The following is a 15,712-nucleotide window of genomic DNA, read 5'->3' as shown; positions in this document are numbered from 1 at the left end:
CCCCCCTCCCCCAGCTCCCAATCCTCGCCCTCTCGCGCTTTCCCCCCCCTCCCCCAGCTCCCAATCCTCGCCCTCTCGCGCTTTCCCCCCCACCCCCAGCTCCCAATCCTCGCCCTCTCGCGCTTTCCCCCCCCACCCCCAGCTCCCAATCCTCGCCATCTCTCTCTCCCCCCCCCTCCCCCAGCTCCCAATCCTCGCCCTCTCGCGCTTTCCCCCCCCACCCCCAGCTCCCAATCCTCGCCCTCTCGCGCTTTCCCCCCCCTCCCCCAGCTCCCAATCCTCGCCCTCTCGCGCTTTCCCCCCCTCCCCCAGCTCCCAATCCTCGCCCTCTCGCGCTTTCCCCCCCCACCCCCAGCTCCCAATCCTCGCCATCTCTCTCTCCCCCCCCTCCCCCAGCTCCCAATCCTCGCCCTCTCGCGCTTTCCCCCCCACCCCCAGCTCCCAATCCTCGCCATCTCTCTCTCCCCCCCCCTCCCCCAGCTCCCAATCCTCGCCCTCTCGCGCTTTCCCCCCCTCCCCCAGCTCCCAATCCTCGCCCTCTCGCGCTTTCCCCCCCACCCCCAGCTCCCAATCCTCGCCCTCTCGCGCTTTCCCCCCCACCCCCAGCTCCCAATCCTCGCCCTCTCGCGCTTTCCCCCCCACCCCCAGCTCCCAATCCTCGCCCTCTCGCGCTTTCCCCCCCCACCCCCAGCTCCCAATCCTCGCCCTCTCGCGCTTTCCCCCCCCACCCCCAGCTCCCAATCCTCGCCCTCTCGCGCTTTCCCCCCCTCCCCCAGCTCCCAATCCTCGCCCTCTCGCGCTTTCCCCCCCACCCCCAGCTCCCAATCCTCGCCATCTCTCTCTCCCCCCCCTCCCCCAGCTCCCAATCCTCGCCCTCTCGCGCTTTCCCCCCCCACCCCCAGCTCCCAATCCTCGCCCTCTCGCGCTTTCCCCCCCACCCCCAGCTCCCAATCCTCGCCCTCTCGCGCTTTCCCCCCCCTCCCCCAGCTCCCAATCCTCGCCCTCTCGCGCTTTCCCCCCCCACCCCCAGCTCCCAATCCTCGCCATCTCTCTCTCCCCCCCCTCCCCCAGCTCCCAATCCTCGCCCTCTCGCGCTTTCCCCCCCCACCCCCAGCTCCCAATCCTCGCCATCTCTCTCTCCCCCCCCCCCCTCAGCTCCCAATCCTCGCCCTCTAGCGCTCTCCCCCCCCCCCCCCCCCCCAGCTCCCAATCCTCGCCTTCTCGCGCTCTCTCCCCCCCTCCAGCTCCCAATCCTCGCCCCCTCTCCCTCCCCCCAGCTCCCACTACTCGCCCTCCCCCCCCTAGCTCCCACTACTCGCCCGCTATTTATCTTAAAAAATCTCCTCGTTTCTTTTACTCCTATTCGAATAGCTGCCCCCCCTCCCCTCCTTCCCTCCCTCCCTGCCCAAATCACCTGCTGCAGGCAATGAGACTCGAAGTAACAAAGTAATTATTATGGGGATTTGGGTCCTCTTTGGCAGAAAGATTCCTTGCACAGAAGTTTATCATAATCTTTTAAATCCTTTACTCCAAGAAAAAAGCGACAATACTAGATTATGCTAATGATCAGAGGATTAATAAAAGAGAATAAAGATTCGTGGAAGATTCTATTCACGATACAATTTTTTCTTAGTGTTGAATTTTTTTTTCCAAGATCCCCGCGTCGATCAGCATACATTAGACTTCGGGAAAAATGCGGTTGCAAATATGGAAAAAAAAAATATATGTAGTAATATCTGGAGTTTATGCAGTATATATATGAAGTGATAAGCAGGTTCAGATTTTGCACGGCACGTCCTGAATGCAAAGGACCTCGTAGTCGCGATGGGAGTGTTCAGTGCCGTTGTAGGGAACGTAGCAAACCCCGTGGCTTGGGTGCACCTGGAGACAGACGAGAAGCCAGGTATTAGGTAAAGAAATTTAAAACTCGAGAAGCAAAAGGAAAAAAATGTAGCACCAGCAGTCTTTCAATTACTATCCTTGCAAACATTAGTGCAGTTGCTATATAAAAAAAAAAAAAAAAAAAAAAAAAACAGGATTACTAGGTTCAGATTAAAATTACACTGATATTCTGCTGAGAAAAAAATAGTGACATCACAAATGAGTGTCTTTGCAAACGGCATACAAATTCCCATCGAAAATAAACCGTATCAGGCAAGAAAAAAAAAAAAAAAATATATATATATATAAAAACGTAGGGATCTATCTGGAATCAATATCCTCGAGTTTTTTTCGCCTCCTGCTTACGTACCTTGCCGACAGACACCACGCCGTCCACAGAGATCCTGCCGATGTAGAGAGGCTCCCCGTCCTCAGATCGGCCCCCCTGCAAAGCTCCACTGGGAACCTTGCCTTTGCTCCCTGGTTCCCAGTTGATATTCACTGTACCAGGGTTGCTCAGCACCTGCGGGAAATCACGCACAATGAAGCTTCGACTTTTTCTTTCTTTATTGTTGGTCATGCTTTCCTGTGTATTTACACACTCAATTCGTCATTCAATATAATGCACATATTTCCTATTGACGTTGTTAACAGGTTAAGGCACATCACGTACAAAATACTCTTCCTTGGCTATAGCTTCTCCTCCGAAGGGTATGTAGCAGCATCCCTGGTCTGGAACGACCATGCCCAGGATGTAGCCGCCCTCGTGGTGCGCCATCCCGACGTACACCTCCCCGTCGGGACCCTCGCCGCCGGACACAGGATGCTTCGGGAAGTAGCCGCCCTTGGCCGGCACCCAGCGCGCGGGACGCTTGTACATGATGGCTGCAGAAAAAATGAACGGATTTACATATTAACTACCATGACGTATCTCATGTTCGAGATATTTTTTTTTTCTTTTTTAATTCAATGAGAATCTTATATCAAGTGCTTTTCAGGTCTTTTACCAAACTTACGTGCTGTTCAACACGATTATATTCAATTTTCGTAGTGTGCGTGTAGGGGTGATCCACCATTATACAACAATTTCTGAACCTGTTATTTCGCTCTAGAATCAGTTTTTAACTAGCAATCGAGAAATCAATGAAGGGTACATGATCGATATGGACATCACGAATCACTGGACTAACCAATATCCTTTATATTCATTAGCTTGCAAATCGACATGGCTACATTATATCTACAGATATAATGTAGATTGATGATCATAAATATTTCACCAATTCAAAGAATGCAACCCCACTGCATTCATGGAGAACAAGGTCTCTAGACCGTTAAGTTCCTTTGTTGCAACTGAATTCTGTCTCGCTGCCCCCCCCCCCCCCTCCACTGTATTACCCTGACAGCTATCCAATCCTCCCTTCTCTCCCATATTTTGGCCCTTTCAAACAGCATCTGAGCTCCGACTCCAGGCGAGTTCTTACGTCTGTCTTCGAGGTTGTTAATATCTTCCGCCTCGGAGTCCGAGGAGGACATGGCTGAGGAGGACGAGGAGGATCCTTCGTCGTCATCTGGCGGGAGACAAACACGTTAGTCGCCTTCTAACTCCTCTCAAGGGCCAGCAAGGCCTTGTCCCGAAGGACTATCAAGCACAAGTTTCGTATATTAGACAAGCAGGAGGCAGCGGGACCATACCCGGGAACATCCACTCCCCGGAGGCGCCCCAGCCGGTGGAGTAGCCGTACCACGTGACGTGGAGCAGCGTGTTGGGGTCGGTGTAGCTCATGAAGGGATGCTTCTGCCCGGACCGCCCTACCTGCGTGGCCGGGTGGAAGGGGTTAGACGCGTCTGTTTGGCATGTAATATGGATCATCTAAGCATTCCCCTTCCCCTTTATTCATATTTCATCCGTGCTTTGTCTCATGACTAAACATAATAGGCCAAGCCGACCTTGATGACGCCGTGCTCGATCTTGATCCAGAAAGTACGGAACTCCTCGTCGCTCACGATGTCGGGCGTCTCGACCCGGCACACGTCCTCGTCCTTGAGGCGGCGGATGCCGGACTCCCCGCCTCCCCAGCAGCCGATGAAGATCTCGTATACATCCTCCAGCTCTTCGTTGTCGTCAGGGGAGAGGCAGATGGCCACGTCGTGGGCCGCCTTCACCTGGAACCGGATGGCCGTGGTCTGGATGCGGCGGAAGGTGTACCGGCGCGTTTCTCCGCAGTCCTCGCTTTCATACACTGCAATGTGCAACAACTAATCTAGCAAATCAACATCAAGATGTTTCAAACAACGGGGGTGTTCCACCAACAAATAGGAATTATGACCTAAATTTGTAGCACCAGCAGTCTTTCTATTAATCATTAAATACTGTAAAATTTTGGGCTAAACATATGGCCTACTGTTTACGAACCGAATTGAATGCATAAAAGCGAGGAGAAAGAACGAGAAACCAATACACAAAGGGCAACACAGGCCGAGGGTAAAACATGCAACAAATACCCATGCATGCGATTATACATGTGCGCACACTTGTACATGGAGACATTCATTCATAAATCTCTGCTGAACCGACTTCCGAAATCCAATACATGGTAATGATCTTGTTCTATAAAGATTAGGCCAGGTGATAGGTCAGCTATTATCTATATACCCATAGAGTTTTGGGTCAAAGAATGAAGAGCAAATGGACGTAACAAAATAGCATTAACTCTGAAGCGTGGCAGACTTGCATATCCCCCCCCCCCCCCCCCACACACACGCAATAATTAGTAACCCTTTTGGTATTCATATATTACCTTCATCACGGCATCAATTTTGATATTACCAATAGAGTAACCCCTAATTTTCCCATAAAAAACATGGGGAAATAAAACGGGATTCCACTTCAGAAAAAAAATGTCCTTTTGTGAACAAACAATGGATTCGAATGCCCAAAAGAAAACTGTACTAATGGAAAAAAATATGAGTGCAACTGGAAAGCGCCACTATGATTTGATATTTAATTGGCATTTGGGTAATAAAGAAAAAAAATAAATTCTTCATGCGGAGAAACCCAAATATTCGAAACTATTTAGATCTTACCAGTTTATGTTAAAATTGCATGTACTTCGAAATATCAAGAAAATGTTTCCATAACACAATCAAATCTGCAAACATATCAAAAGCTGACTTGTGATGTATATATAAATTCATTTATTCATAACATTGAATTCCTATGTACTGGCGTATGCATTAGTGATATAATTTACTGGCAATGGCTGTAACCCTAAAAACAGACTTGCTTTCCTTTGCTGGAAGACTTTACAACCGTTGTTTAACCAACCATTACAGATGCCAACTCCCCATCTATGCTCCCTTATCCCCTTCCTTCCCTTTCCCATCCCTCTTTTTTTCTCTCTCTATGCCCCCTTTCGTTGATCCCGAGTTCCAACTCTTGTCTTGCCTTACATGTGGAGGTGAAGACAATGTTTGCCGGGGTGGTTGGGGTCTAGGAAATCCTCGCCTGGGACAGTGCCCGAAGCGTACACCGATCACATCTTGCACTACTGTACAAATTTTGGTGGCCTGCGCGCACGTGAGCGCGGGTGCGCATGTTTCTTTAACATTTGTGTCAATTATCACCCCATTTTACGCTAAAGTTATTTTCTCGGTCAAGTCTGCGCGCACATGTAAGCGTTAATTTGGAATAGACAACACAAGTGCTAAGTAATAAGCAAACTAGTAAAAAAAATTGCAGTAGGAATACCCTTGAAAAGTAACTCCGTCTGATTTATACTGAAAAAAGTGGACATCGTGATACCATGCTTCTAACAAAGAAAATTTCGTAAAACTATATTTTAGATTCTTTGGAAGGATAAAGAGTGAGAATATTGCAAGGCCATCGTGTATCCATTCCCTAACTGCCTACTTATGCAAAACCAGGAAACGGTACCCAAGTATGACATGTCTATCAGAATCCTCCGCGATGAGGAGAAGAGTAAGCGATAAACCGATAGATAAGTAGGGGAGTTTTCTCGCCTTATTCAGTGCAATTTTGAATAGGCTGTAGACAACTATTAGTGCCGCACCTACCCCCTCACCCCACTTTGTCACTTTGTTGTGAAAGCGTTATGAAGAATTACTAACATTTCAACTAATTTGTTTCAGTGTAGAATTGGAACTAACTGAAAGAAGTTATATTACAGGTCATGAAACAAGCTAAAAATAGATTTGGTATAATGGTAGACTTATTTCCTTCAGAAGCCCTCGGAGTACTGAAGAAAGCGGTACTTTCTTCTCAACGTTCAGTTAAATTGCCACAAAAACAAATACATCCAAATTACTATTGGATTCCAAATAAATTAAATGATGCAAAGCCGGCTAGAAGTCGATGTATCGGAAAAGACATGGCACTCATAAGGGCTCTTTAATTTCGCCTAATGATCTGACACGGACAATACACCAAGGTAATTAAAATGGCGGTTTAATTTCACTTAATGATTCGAACCAGTCCAGCTCTTATTCTGCCTAAGTACACGAGCATGCTGTCCTTTGCCGTAACGTCAAACCAGCACGGAGGCAAATAGGATTTGTATGCATAAGGTGTGCTATACCGGTTTCACAAGAATCAGTTGGTTACCTGTATTTACATTTTACTTTGGGTTAATCTAGAGGACATTTAATTTTAGCCCAGAAACAGGAAATGCTGCTAAAATGGCAGAATAAACTAATCGAGAAAGTCAAATTTAAACTGCGAAATGACGGTGTCACAGTATTAAAACAAAGGTGCCGAAATTTGTCGCTCGGAGACGAAGTTTACTAAAAGTCAATATAAACAAACCATGCAGCTCAGATGGCCCTCCGGAAAGTAGTGCGAGTGCCACTTTTATCGGTTGAAAGACATTTACGAGTAATTTCACGCATTCGTATCATACTCTCTAAATACAAAAATCGATATTTCAATAATCAGTAAGGGTTAGTTTTCAACCAGCCATCTTTTAAAAGGAAAAAATATGCATATACCTTTGTGTACTTCCGTCGCAAATCAAACATAACGAAGGTATTTGACACGTAATTGTCTGAGACCGAAATGAAAGGTTTTGAAATTCGTCAGCCGATAACCTTTCCTACTTTTTTTTTTTACACATTTACTGTAATTGTCTAATTTTGTACGTAAATAAAGGCCGCATACAATTAAATGAAGGAGAAATTGTTTCTACCTAAAATGCCATGACTATACAAGAGTAATACTATAATAATATCCTCATTACTATTGGTATATCTGATTATTTAAAAAATCATAACGCTATAGAACTTCTGAGATCACCCGGTGTTTTGCCAAGAGTTAAACTGTCCACATGGCAATTTACTTTGCAAATAGTGTGAAGATTGCTATGTGGGGTATCGGGACAAATGAAAAACAGCGCAAAGTTTTCTCGACTATCGATTACACAGGCACGTTTCTGCAGGGGACAATGATTTTGTTTGTGAATCATTGGCTGCAAGAGTATTGGGATCTTGCACAAGTTATTAGATCTATTAGTATTTCAAAGCCAACTAGCGTAGATTGGAAAAGCTTGTTCTGAAGTAACCCGAAATTGGTAACAAAATCAAAATTCAATAGGTGGTGTAAAAGGAAATTCTTTGTACAACTGTTTGGCACTGACAGCAGTGCCGACACGCTCATACCCCTAATTAAGAAATATATAAAACCAAACAGCGTGATATATAGTAATGGATGGGCTGCGTCGTATCCTACAGCATCATGGTTACAAACTAAGTGTTAATCATTCTGAAAACTCTGTAGACAACACAAAAATTGTGGAGAGCCCTCAAGGAGTGGGTAAAGCGCCCCGACGCTCAGATGAGGATACATTCCGTAATTCCTCGTGCGATACCGGTTTTACCGCAATAATTCTCTCATACATTCCTTCTTCCCGCAAGCGGCAGTATTCTACTCGCAGCAAGGCGGGAGAGAGAGACCTGCCCCTGACAGCCCCAGTTCCTCTAGACGAGGATAGTTCTTCCGAGAGCTAATAAAATCAAGTAAGGGTTCACAATTACCCGATTGTTTATCAGCATAGAAAACAATCAAAACGTACATTTTACTCGTTACAAAACATACCATGTTTTCGCGCACGTTCAGGCAAAATTCATCTGAAATGGCGATTAATTATTAATGTCTGGAACCGTAAGACCATGTACAACAACCACTTATTGACAAATTAGCGATTATACTGGGTTACAAACGGCGACAAATTCTAGCCAATGCAAACTTTAGAAAATTACGTCAGTGTTTTATGAACAATCAAAACTTTATTTCGGAAACCTGTGCACTCGCCCATAAAAAACGTTTAGTGTGTGCGCCCGCTGTTCAAGGAAATGCATGTGTGAAAAGGATTAAAAGCCTTATTAGTTTTAGAAGTCGAAGATTCCATCTACCGCTAGAAATATTACCACGTTAAAGACGAATGATGGCTAAACATAAAAAAGGAGGCTCAATGATATAAAGCTTTTAACGAGAACCGCCAAAATCATTTATTTATTGCGCGAAGATCTTAAAATGATAAGTAAATGCCTATGATAAAGTCTTTACTTTCAGCTTAATACACGCAGTTTTACTGCACATTGTTACCGGTTTGGATTAAAGTCGTTGTCTATTGTAAACGACTACAAATCTGATGGATTCGGTGTTCCGTCACAACGCGCGCGACAAAATCGGGCTGAAAGCACAATTTAAAGCTCCGCGTCATGAAACTACCGCCGTGTCCTCCTACATATTTGGCGCACAGGCAAAGGCAAATTAATCCCACCTTACATTTTATTGCAATTATAAATCTTGAACGTTTTCCATGTTTTACATCAGTCATCCCTAAGGTTTGAAAGCCCGTTACAATTTTCTTATTAAAAGTTTCATAAGTTCAATCATGATTTAATGCATCAGCATCGTGCTTCATTCAGACAAAAATTAATGCCGGATTTAACCGCAGATTTGTAAAACGATTTAATTAGTGATTTTGCCGTTTTGTGTATATTCTTCCCCAATACGAAGCCGACTCTTACATATTTTATCAATTTTGCCGTCGGGGAATACAAGTTCCGTCACTCAACGGGTCAAATGCGACGGAAAACAGTGTAACAGTAAATAATGTAGGAATAATACATTAAAAAAATAGTTTCGAAAGTCGGAGGCTGGTTGGAACTTTAAATTTACCCAATATTCAAAGTTTATTGGTTTTCTGATCACATTTTACACTTTGAAATCATTTGGTGACGTTATTATATGGATCACGGCATTATATGGCGCATCGTACGCTTCGCAGGGTACAGAATGTCTGTCGCCGTGGCTGCGCGCGGTATTTAGACTGCCAGTGATAAGTGAAGTGAACCGACAGGTTTTTTCGAATGGTGTTATTTATCATACAGATTGTTAAGAAATACGACGATAAAACTGAAAAATGTATTGAACTTGCACGGTACCATAAACTTATTCTTAAAAGACTTGAGTGCCCCAAGCGTAATCAAATATGCAAATTAGATGAAAACGGCATAATTCCCGTGTGTGGAAAGAGTTACGCCCCCGGCCCGAAAAAAAAAAAAAAAAAAACATGCACGTTAAGGTTACAATTTCAAAGGCACGTGGTTAAGCAATGCATAACTAGATATTGAAACTAATTTCTTATTCATTAACCTGTATTCAAGACTTGAATTACGACCTGGCAAAGGGAGAGCTGTAATTTTCAGTTAAAATGTATTAATTGGGCCAGTTTCTCCCAAAAAAATATTAAATGGCGTTAGCTTAACAAGAAAACAATTAATCGGTGGTGAAGGGAAACGTTTATAAAAGACGAATCAAAATTCGGCAAAAGGAATTGCACTGTTGGCCGAGTTACAGAAGGCCAGTGGTTATTCGGGACGTTTTGTAGAAAAAAAGGACTTGTTTATGATGCCAGTCGAAACCGTGATGGAGACTATATTTCACCAACAATGATAATCAGTGACTACTGGATAGCATAGGATTGTTTAGAGTGGATATAAACATTTAAAAGTAAATCAAATAATTTTGTTGATTCACAAACCAAAGCACACACAAACCTTGAAAGAAAGTGGAGGGACGCGAAGAGGAGAGTGCCACAGTTAGGAAGGAGGAAATATTTCGTTTGGTATTTGGCTCGTGCGATGTTTACAAAATGTCCGGAGTCAAACAATCGCCTTCACCATTTTCTCCAGAGCTCTACCAAGCCTCTTTTAAATAAAGTATTTATTTATTCTTACTTAAAATAAGTAAGAGAGGGGGAGGCAAAGGGGAGGAGCCCCCAACAGCGAAACACGGCGACCGGAAGGTTTATTCGATTAGACTGGGGTTCAGTTCAGTTCATTCGCTCGTTCGCACAATGCCGTGTCGAATTTTCCGGGGCCGAATCTTGGCTCAGGTTTTCCGCTCCACTTTTTTATTATATGAAGTGGATTCTTGGCTCTGATTTTTAATTTTGGTTAATCTTTCCGGTTTGGACGGACAAAGCTAGGGCGAATTAAAGATTATATTTTTATAGACTACAAAGAGTTACAATCGTCGGCACAGGAACTAATCTGCAGACACGAATGGTAACGCCACAAATAAAGGAAAAGTTCGCGGAAAGCGCCGCTCACAGCCGAAGTCCACTCGCTCGGTGGGAAAGAAGAGGTTCCCACGCAACTCGCACACCGCTTTCTCTCGTACTGCGCCCTTATGTCATCACGACATATCAGAATCATGGACTTCAGTTAATGGAAAAAAAAAAAGTATAGACTTGACAAATCTTAGAAAAATTAATAATTCTGCGGTATAATTTTAAAACAAAGCTATAATTCATAAAACTTGGTTCGCATATTCAAATACAGACATTGAAACAAATATATTTGTTAGGTTAAAGTATACAAAAGGACCGTGATGTAGGCAATGAAAAACTACATTGACATCAAAATTAAGGTATAGTTTTAGTTTCCCACAGCCATGCAGTACAAGGTAAAATTTACCTTTAATGGACAGTACGGCTGAAAACAAGACTTCATCTATGGTATTACCTTAGCAAGTTGATGATAAAGTTGTGCAACATGTAATACTTTGTTATACATTTACGGAAAAATGTAATGGCACTATAATAAAGAAAATACACCCACAAATACATGAAATAATCTGCGTCGGCGAAAAATGTCAAACTAAGAAAATGGGGGTCCAGGGTCAGAGGCCAAAATACGGTGATCGGATGGGTGTCTAGGGGTAAAGCCCTTGAGTTAGGTAGGATTTGGGTTCATACAGCGATGTCTGGATTTAGCAGGAATGGTAGGAGTAAAAGGGCTTTATCTCAGAGGGGTAAGGTCACTTCATGAACATTACCAATACTTGTATTTATATCACTTGCGATGGAAAGAGATTCATGCATATTACAGTGGATAATTGAAAGAAGGTTTAAAAATTGGAAGACTGGATGGCTATGTAAAACTAAAAAATTACCAAAAATAATTTGCAGAAGCCCACCGATTCCAATTAAACGACAAAAATGTATCGCGGTGAATGCCGCGCTTCGGCTAAGTCCACACGTGACCTAATGTTTACTAAGTTCTCACGCATTGTTCACACCGACTGCTGGGCCACTGTGCACTTACGTCACATGTCATGATGAATCATGTATTCCACTATTTGTTTAGCCTTTCATGTACATCTCATACGTATCTAATATTTATTATTATTTTTTATTTTATTTAAACTTACGTTATTAAAAATAAATTTAGCAATTGTTACCGAGAGCAACGCTCCCTCTCAGAGACTAAGTTCCAAAATCAGATATTTTGTTTTGTTTCCTCTACCCAACGATCTTGGGGGATGCGTGGAGAACCGGGGGTTGAGGGGGCGGGGTAATGGATGGCACTACATGTCAATAGGAACCTGCAGAAATCGAAGAAAGTGATTTATGAAACGTTAAAACGTCGATTTTTCGAAAATCCGAGCCAAATTTCTGCCCCGAAAAGCACAATAAACGAAGGAAATCGGCTAGTCTACGGATTGACGCGCCTATTTTCGAAAAACTACGGGAATCAGCCCCCCACGTTCGGAAAAATCTACGGGATTTCACATAATTCAGATCCCCTGAGGAAATCGTACACTGCGTCCTAACCAATAAACCAACCTAATCTTAACCCTGTGGCTTTTATACACTACGATCTATATATTCCCTAGCCCGGGGGCTCTGCCCCCTGGACCCCCGTGGTATATGCGCCTAGCCAGGGGGCAACGCCCTCTGGACCAGCTTGTAATATACAAACCTAGCCAAACCTAACCTGACCTGACCTGACCTAGCCTATCTATATACGATCTATATATCCCCTAGCCAAGAGGCTAGGGGATATATATAAAAAAAAAAAAAAAAACATATGGGTAAAACCACATACCTTTATATAGCGAAAGACCGAACTTTTCTTGGCTTCCGTCTATGGTCTGAATTCCTTTGTTTCTAATAACTTTTTTCTGCATTTGGGGCACTTGTTGGGCTCAAATGTCATGCTGATATAGATACTAATATCTATTTGTTCTATATATCCACTATGTGTCTTACAAAATGACCCGGAATCACGCAACACACTTAAAATGTAACACTTCTCACCGGTGTTTCGGCACCAATGGCGTCTGACGATGTGTCAAATCTCCCGCTGGAAAAACGCGCATGCGCACAGGGTTACTGTTCAAATAGTGTAAATAATAACCAAAACACGTAAAGTAAGTATAATAAAAGTAAAATAAATAATGAAATACATGAATACGGAAAAAGAAACTGTTTATTACCAAATAATCGTTTTCGCAAGCGCGTAGATGTACATGAAAGGCTAAAAAAATAGTGGAATACACGATTCATCATGACATGTGACGTAGGTGCACAGTGGCCGAGCAGTCCGTGTGAACATGGCCTACTTGAAACATCGCAATAATGAGTTACGCGTCACATTTGTTTTGGTCCTTGCGAGGTAAACACGATGTGGACTTTAAAAATGCTGGCTCGACCTTCTATTTTCCCTGTCCTGTAACTATTTTTTATGAGCGCACATTTTTTCCAATTATGAAAAATGTTTGTTTCCGTTATTTTTAGTATAACCATGAATGTAATGTTCGCAAATATTTTCGTACTTTATATTTTTTCCTAAACGTGCAGAGACATCAACTTAGTTATAAAAGAATATTAGCAACATACCGTCAGTGTGGGGGGTACAGTTGAGCTGCGGCGAGGAGGAACTGGTGTAACCTTTTGTTTGGTTCTGGGAATGCCATCATGAAAATTGCCCTCGCCAGATAACCGACGAAGTGGTACTTCCTCCTGCCGAAGCGGGTCACCTTGGCTTTGGCCTCCCTCCATTTACGCTCGATTGTATAGGTGCGCGCTTTAGTGTCAGGGTCAACAAAATTATATGAATGATTCACAATTAAATGTTGATAGCCCTCTTTTTGTAAACAGTTATGTTTTCCAACAATCACTAATGACCGTTGTCCCTGGGTGGATACGCTCCTTAGTTACTTTAAGCAAACTAGGAGTCATGCGTCTGCACATGTACGAAAAAAAAAAAAAACCTACTTTTGCGGCATACTCCTCCAAAAAACCACTGACCTTCAATGAGTCCACCAACGTTATATTTCCTTTTACCAAATTTACTCATCAATTTCTACAATTTCCCCTGACCCTCCTATCTGGTCTGACTCATTATTTAAACACAAGATATTAAAACCTCCTGACAGAAGCTTGCCCAATCACAAATAGTCTTGTTTGAAAAACTGAAAATCGCTCCGTGCAGACTCTTAAGAAAAGGTCTCTCTTACATACAAATTAACAAATTTTTAATAAGTTTAAAAATCGAGCTTACTGTTATCAAACCAGGTGTTTCTTAAAAAGTTATTTTTTTGAAATTGCATCTAACTTTTCTATTTATTTTCCTAGATCTGTCGCACCGAAAATAATAAATTTTATTGTCTAAACGACAAGCATTGTCACATTTAGGTTACTTCATTGCAATTAATTTATGTGAGCGGCAGATATCGAGCAAGAGGTCGGCCTGCCCGCTGTAATTTTGCCAGAGTTACCCGTACCTAGCATAAAAAAGTGTATATATAATTAACATGTTCATTATGTATGATGATAAATGCAACACAATACAAATAATAAGTACTTAAATATAAATTTTAACGTACCCTATGTCACACTAACAACAAAAGTTAAATGTTCCAGCCATGGCAAGGTCTTAAAGGAAAGTGAGGAAGTGATTGACAGTGTGCATCGTTCCCAGTTGGGGGGGGGGGGTCGTTAAATAGTTAACACAGAATATTCGAAATAAGAAAATACAAAAAAAAAAAAAAATGGAAAGCAACGAACGATATATATTTTAAAAAACGAAACTATAGGTAATGGACAAAATAATAGACAAATAAAATTAATTAAGTAATGGGAATGTATGTAAATGTTTTTCAACAGAAAACGCGAGTGTCATGGTCAACAGAAAATGCGATCGATGTAGAGAACGAGCGTATAGAAAATTTATAATATTGAGCTATAAAAAACGAGACATAATGGAGTGTTGTGGACTTAGTCTCAGAGCGGTGCCAAGCAGAGCCTATATTTGTCATTTCCCGGTAAATATGAGGCCGCTGCAGCTCTAGTTGTCTTGATTCCTACTCTATTTTTTATGCTCTATAAGATGGCAATGTCCGTTTTGTTCTACCTCCGTGCGTCGTTCTCGGTAACATTAACCATAGATTTTTGTCGGTTTCATAATGACCTGGTTTCGTCAATTAAGGCCAATTTTTTTTTTTTTTTTTTTTTTTTTGCAATGATTTCATTTCATACTTCGTGCGCGTAAACTAAGGATAGCCACTTTGGCAGCCGGTCAGTTTCAAGTATGACTAACCGGTGTCAAGACTGACAGTGGCTTTGGTGTGTTTTTCCAAAAAAAAATCAGGCGAAACCGAGAAAGATTCGCTTTTGCAGAGAACATGGCCTTATACTAAATACTATTGTGTGCGCAAAGTGTGGGTCAGACTGCCGAACGGATATAAAGAAGAAAAAACTATTCAGATGTGGTAAGTCAAAGAAAATAAACAATAGGCGAGCAAGATGTCAATTTCAAAGATCTATATTCAAACACCCATAGTTTGATCAAAGTCAGACATCGAAACGAATCCTTTTCGTAAACCTATATTTAAGAATTTTTTCTTATGAACTAGTGGCAGACGAACTAGGTTTAACTGACTGGGCTATGAAAAATAGGTGGCATTTATAAAATAGTGGAAATAGACGAAAATAAATTCGGCAAGCGAAAAATAGCGTCGGCCGCGCAATGGAGGGGCAAGGTGGTGTTGGCAGGGTCTGTCGTCAGAAGAATTTTTCCATTGTCCCCGTTGCTTCCCGAGACGCCGAAACTCTTCTCGGCATCATTAAGGAAAAAAATGAGCCGGGTACAACAAAAAAAATAGTGATTGCTGGAAGGCATATAAAGGTCTCCAGCACGAAGGATTTAACAATTTGACAGTGAATCGTTCAGTAAATTTCGTTGACCCGGTGACAGCCGCTCATACTAACACCATCGAGCGGAAGTGGAGAGAGTCGAAGGCGAAAGTTCCCCGCTACGGCAGGAGGAAATATCACTGTGGGGTACTTAGCGCGGGCGAGGTTTCAGATGAATATCCCCGAGTCTAAAACGTCTCTACGAATTCCTCCTTGCCGTAGCTCGCCCGTACCCTCCACACTAAGGTATGTCAAAAGATTACGGTAAAACTATTGTTCGAGAGCGATTGGGTAGGGGTCCGGGGGCGGAGCCCCCGTGTTAGGAA

The 15,712-nt window shown here is 42.9% G+C and overlaps 1 protein-coding gene across 1 annotated transcript in view; it reads right to left on the bottom strand.

The window, feature by feature from the left end:
• Positions 1-1,590: 1,590 nt before the first annotated feature.
• LOC125039626 overlaps positions 1,591-15,712 on the bottom strand; it is a 16,332-nt gene continuing 2,210 nt past the window's right edge. Inside the window, exons 2-7 of the mRNA XM_047633779.1 lie at positions 3,832-4,124; positions 3,577-3,697; positions 3,366-3,452; positions 2,555-2,766; positions 2,252-2,404; positions 1,591-1,881 (exon numbers count right to left, since the gene is read on the bottom strand). Coding sequence (XP_047489735.1) covers positions 1,777-1,881; positions 2,252-2,404; positions 2,555-2,766; positions 3,366-3,452; positions 3,577-3,697; positions 3,832-4,124 — 971 coding nt within the window. The 3' untranslated portion in view covers positions 1,591-1,776. The remainder of the gene's footprint in view (positions 1,882-2,251; positions 2,405-2,554; positions 2,767-3,365; positions 3,453-3,576; positions 3,698-3,831; positions 4,125-15,712) is intronic.

This window comes from Penaeus chinensis, chromosome 27 (genome assembly GCF_019202785.1).
Source record: "Penaeus chinensis breed Huanghai No. 1 chromosome 27, ASM1920278v2, whole genome shotgun sequence".
Classification (NCBI taxonomy): Eukaryota; Metazoa; Arthropoda; class Malacostraca; order Decapoda; family Penaeidae; genus Penaeus; species Penaeus chinensis.
Note: the sequence above shows the minus strand (reverse complement) of the source record. Positions and strands in the feature narration are given on the sequence as shown.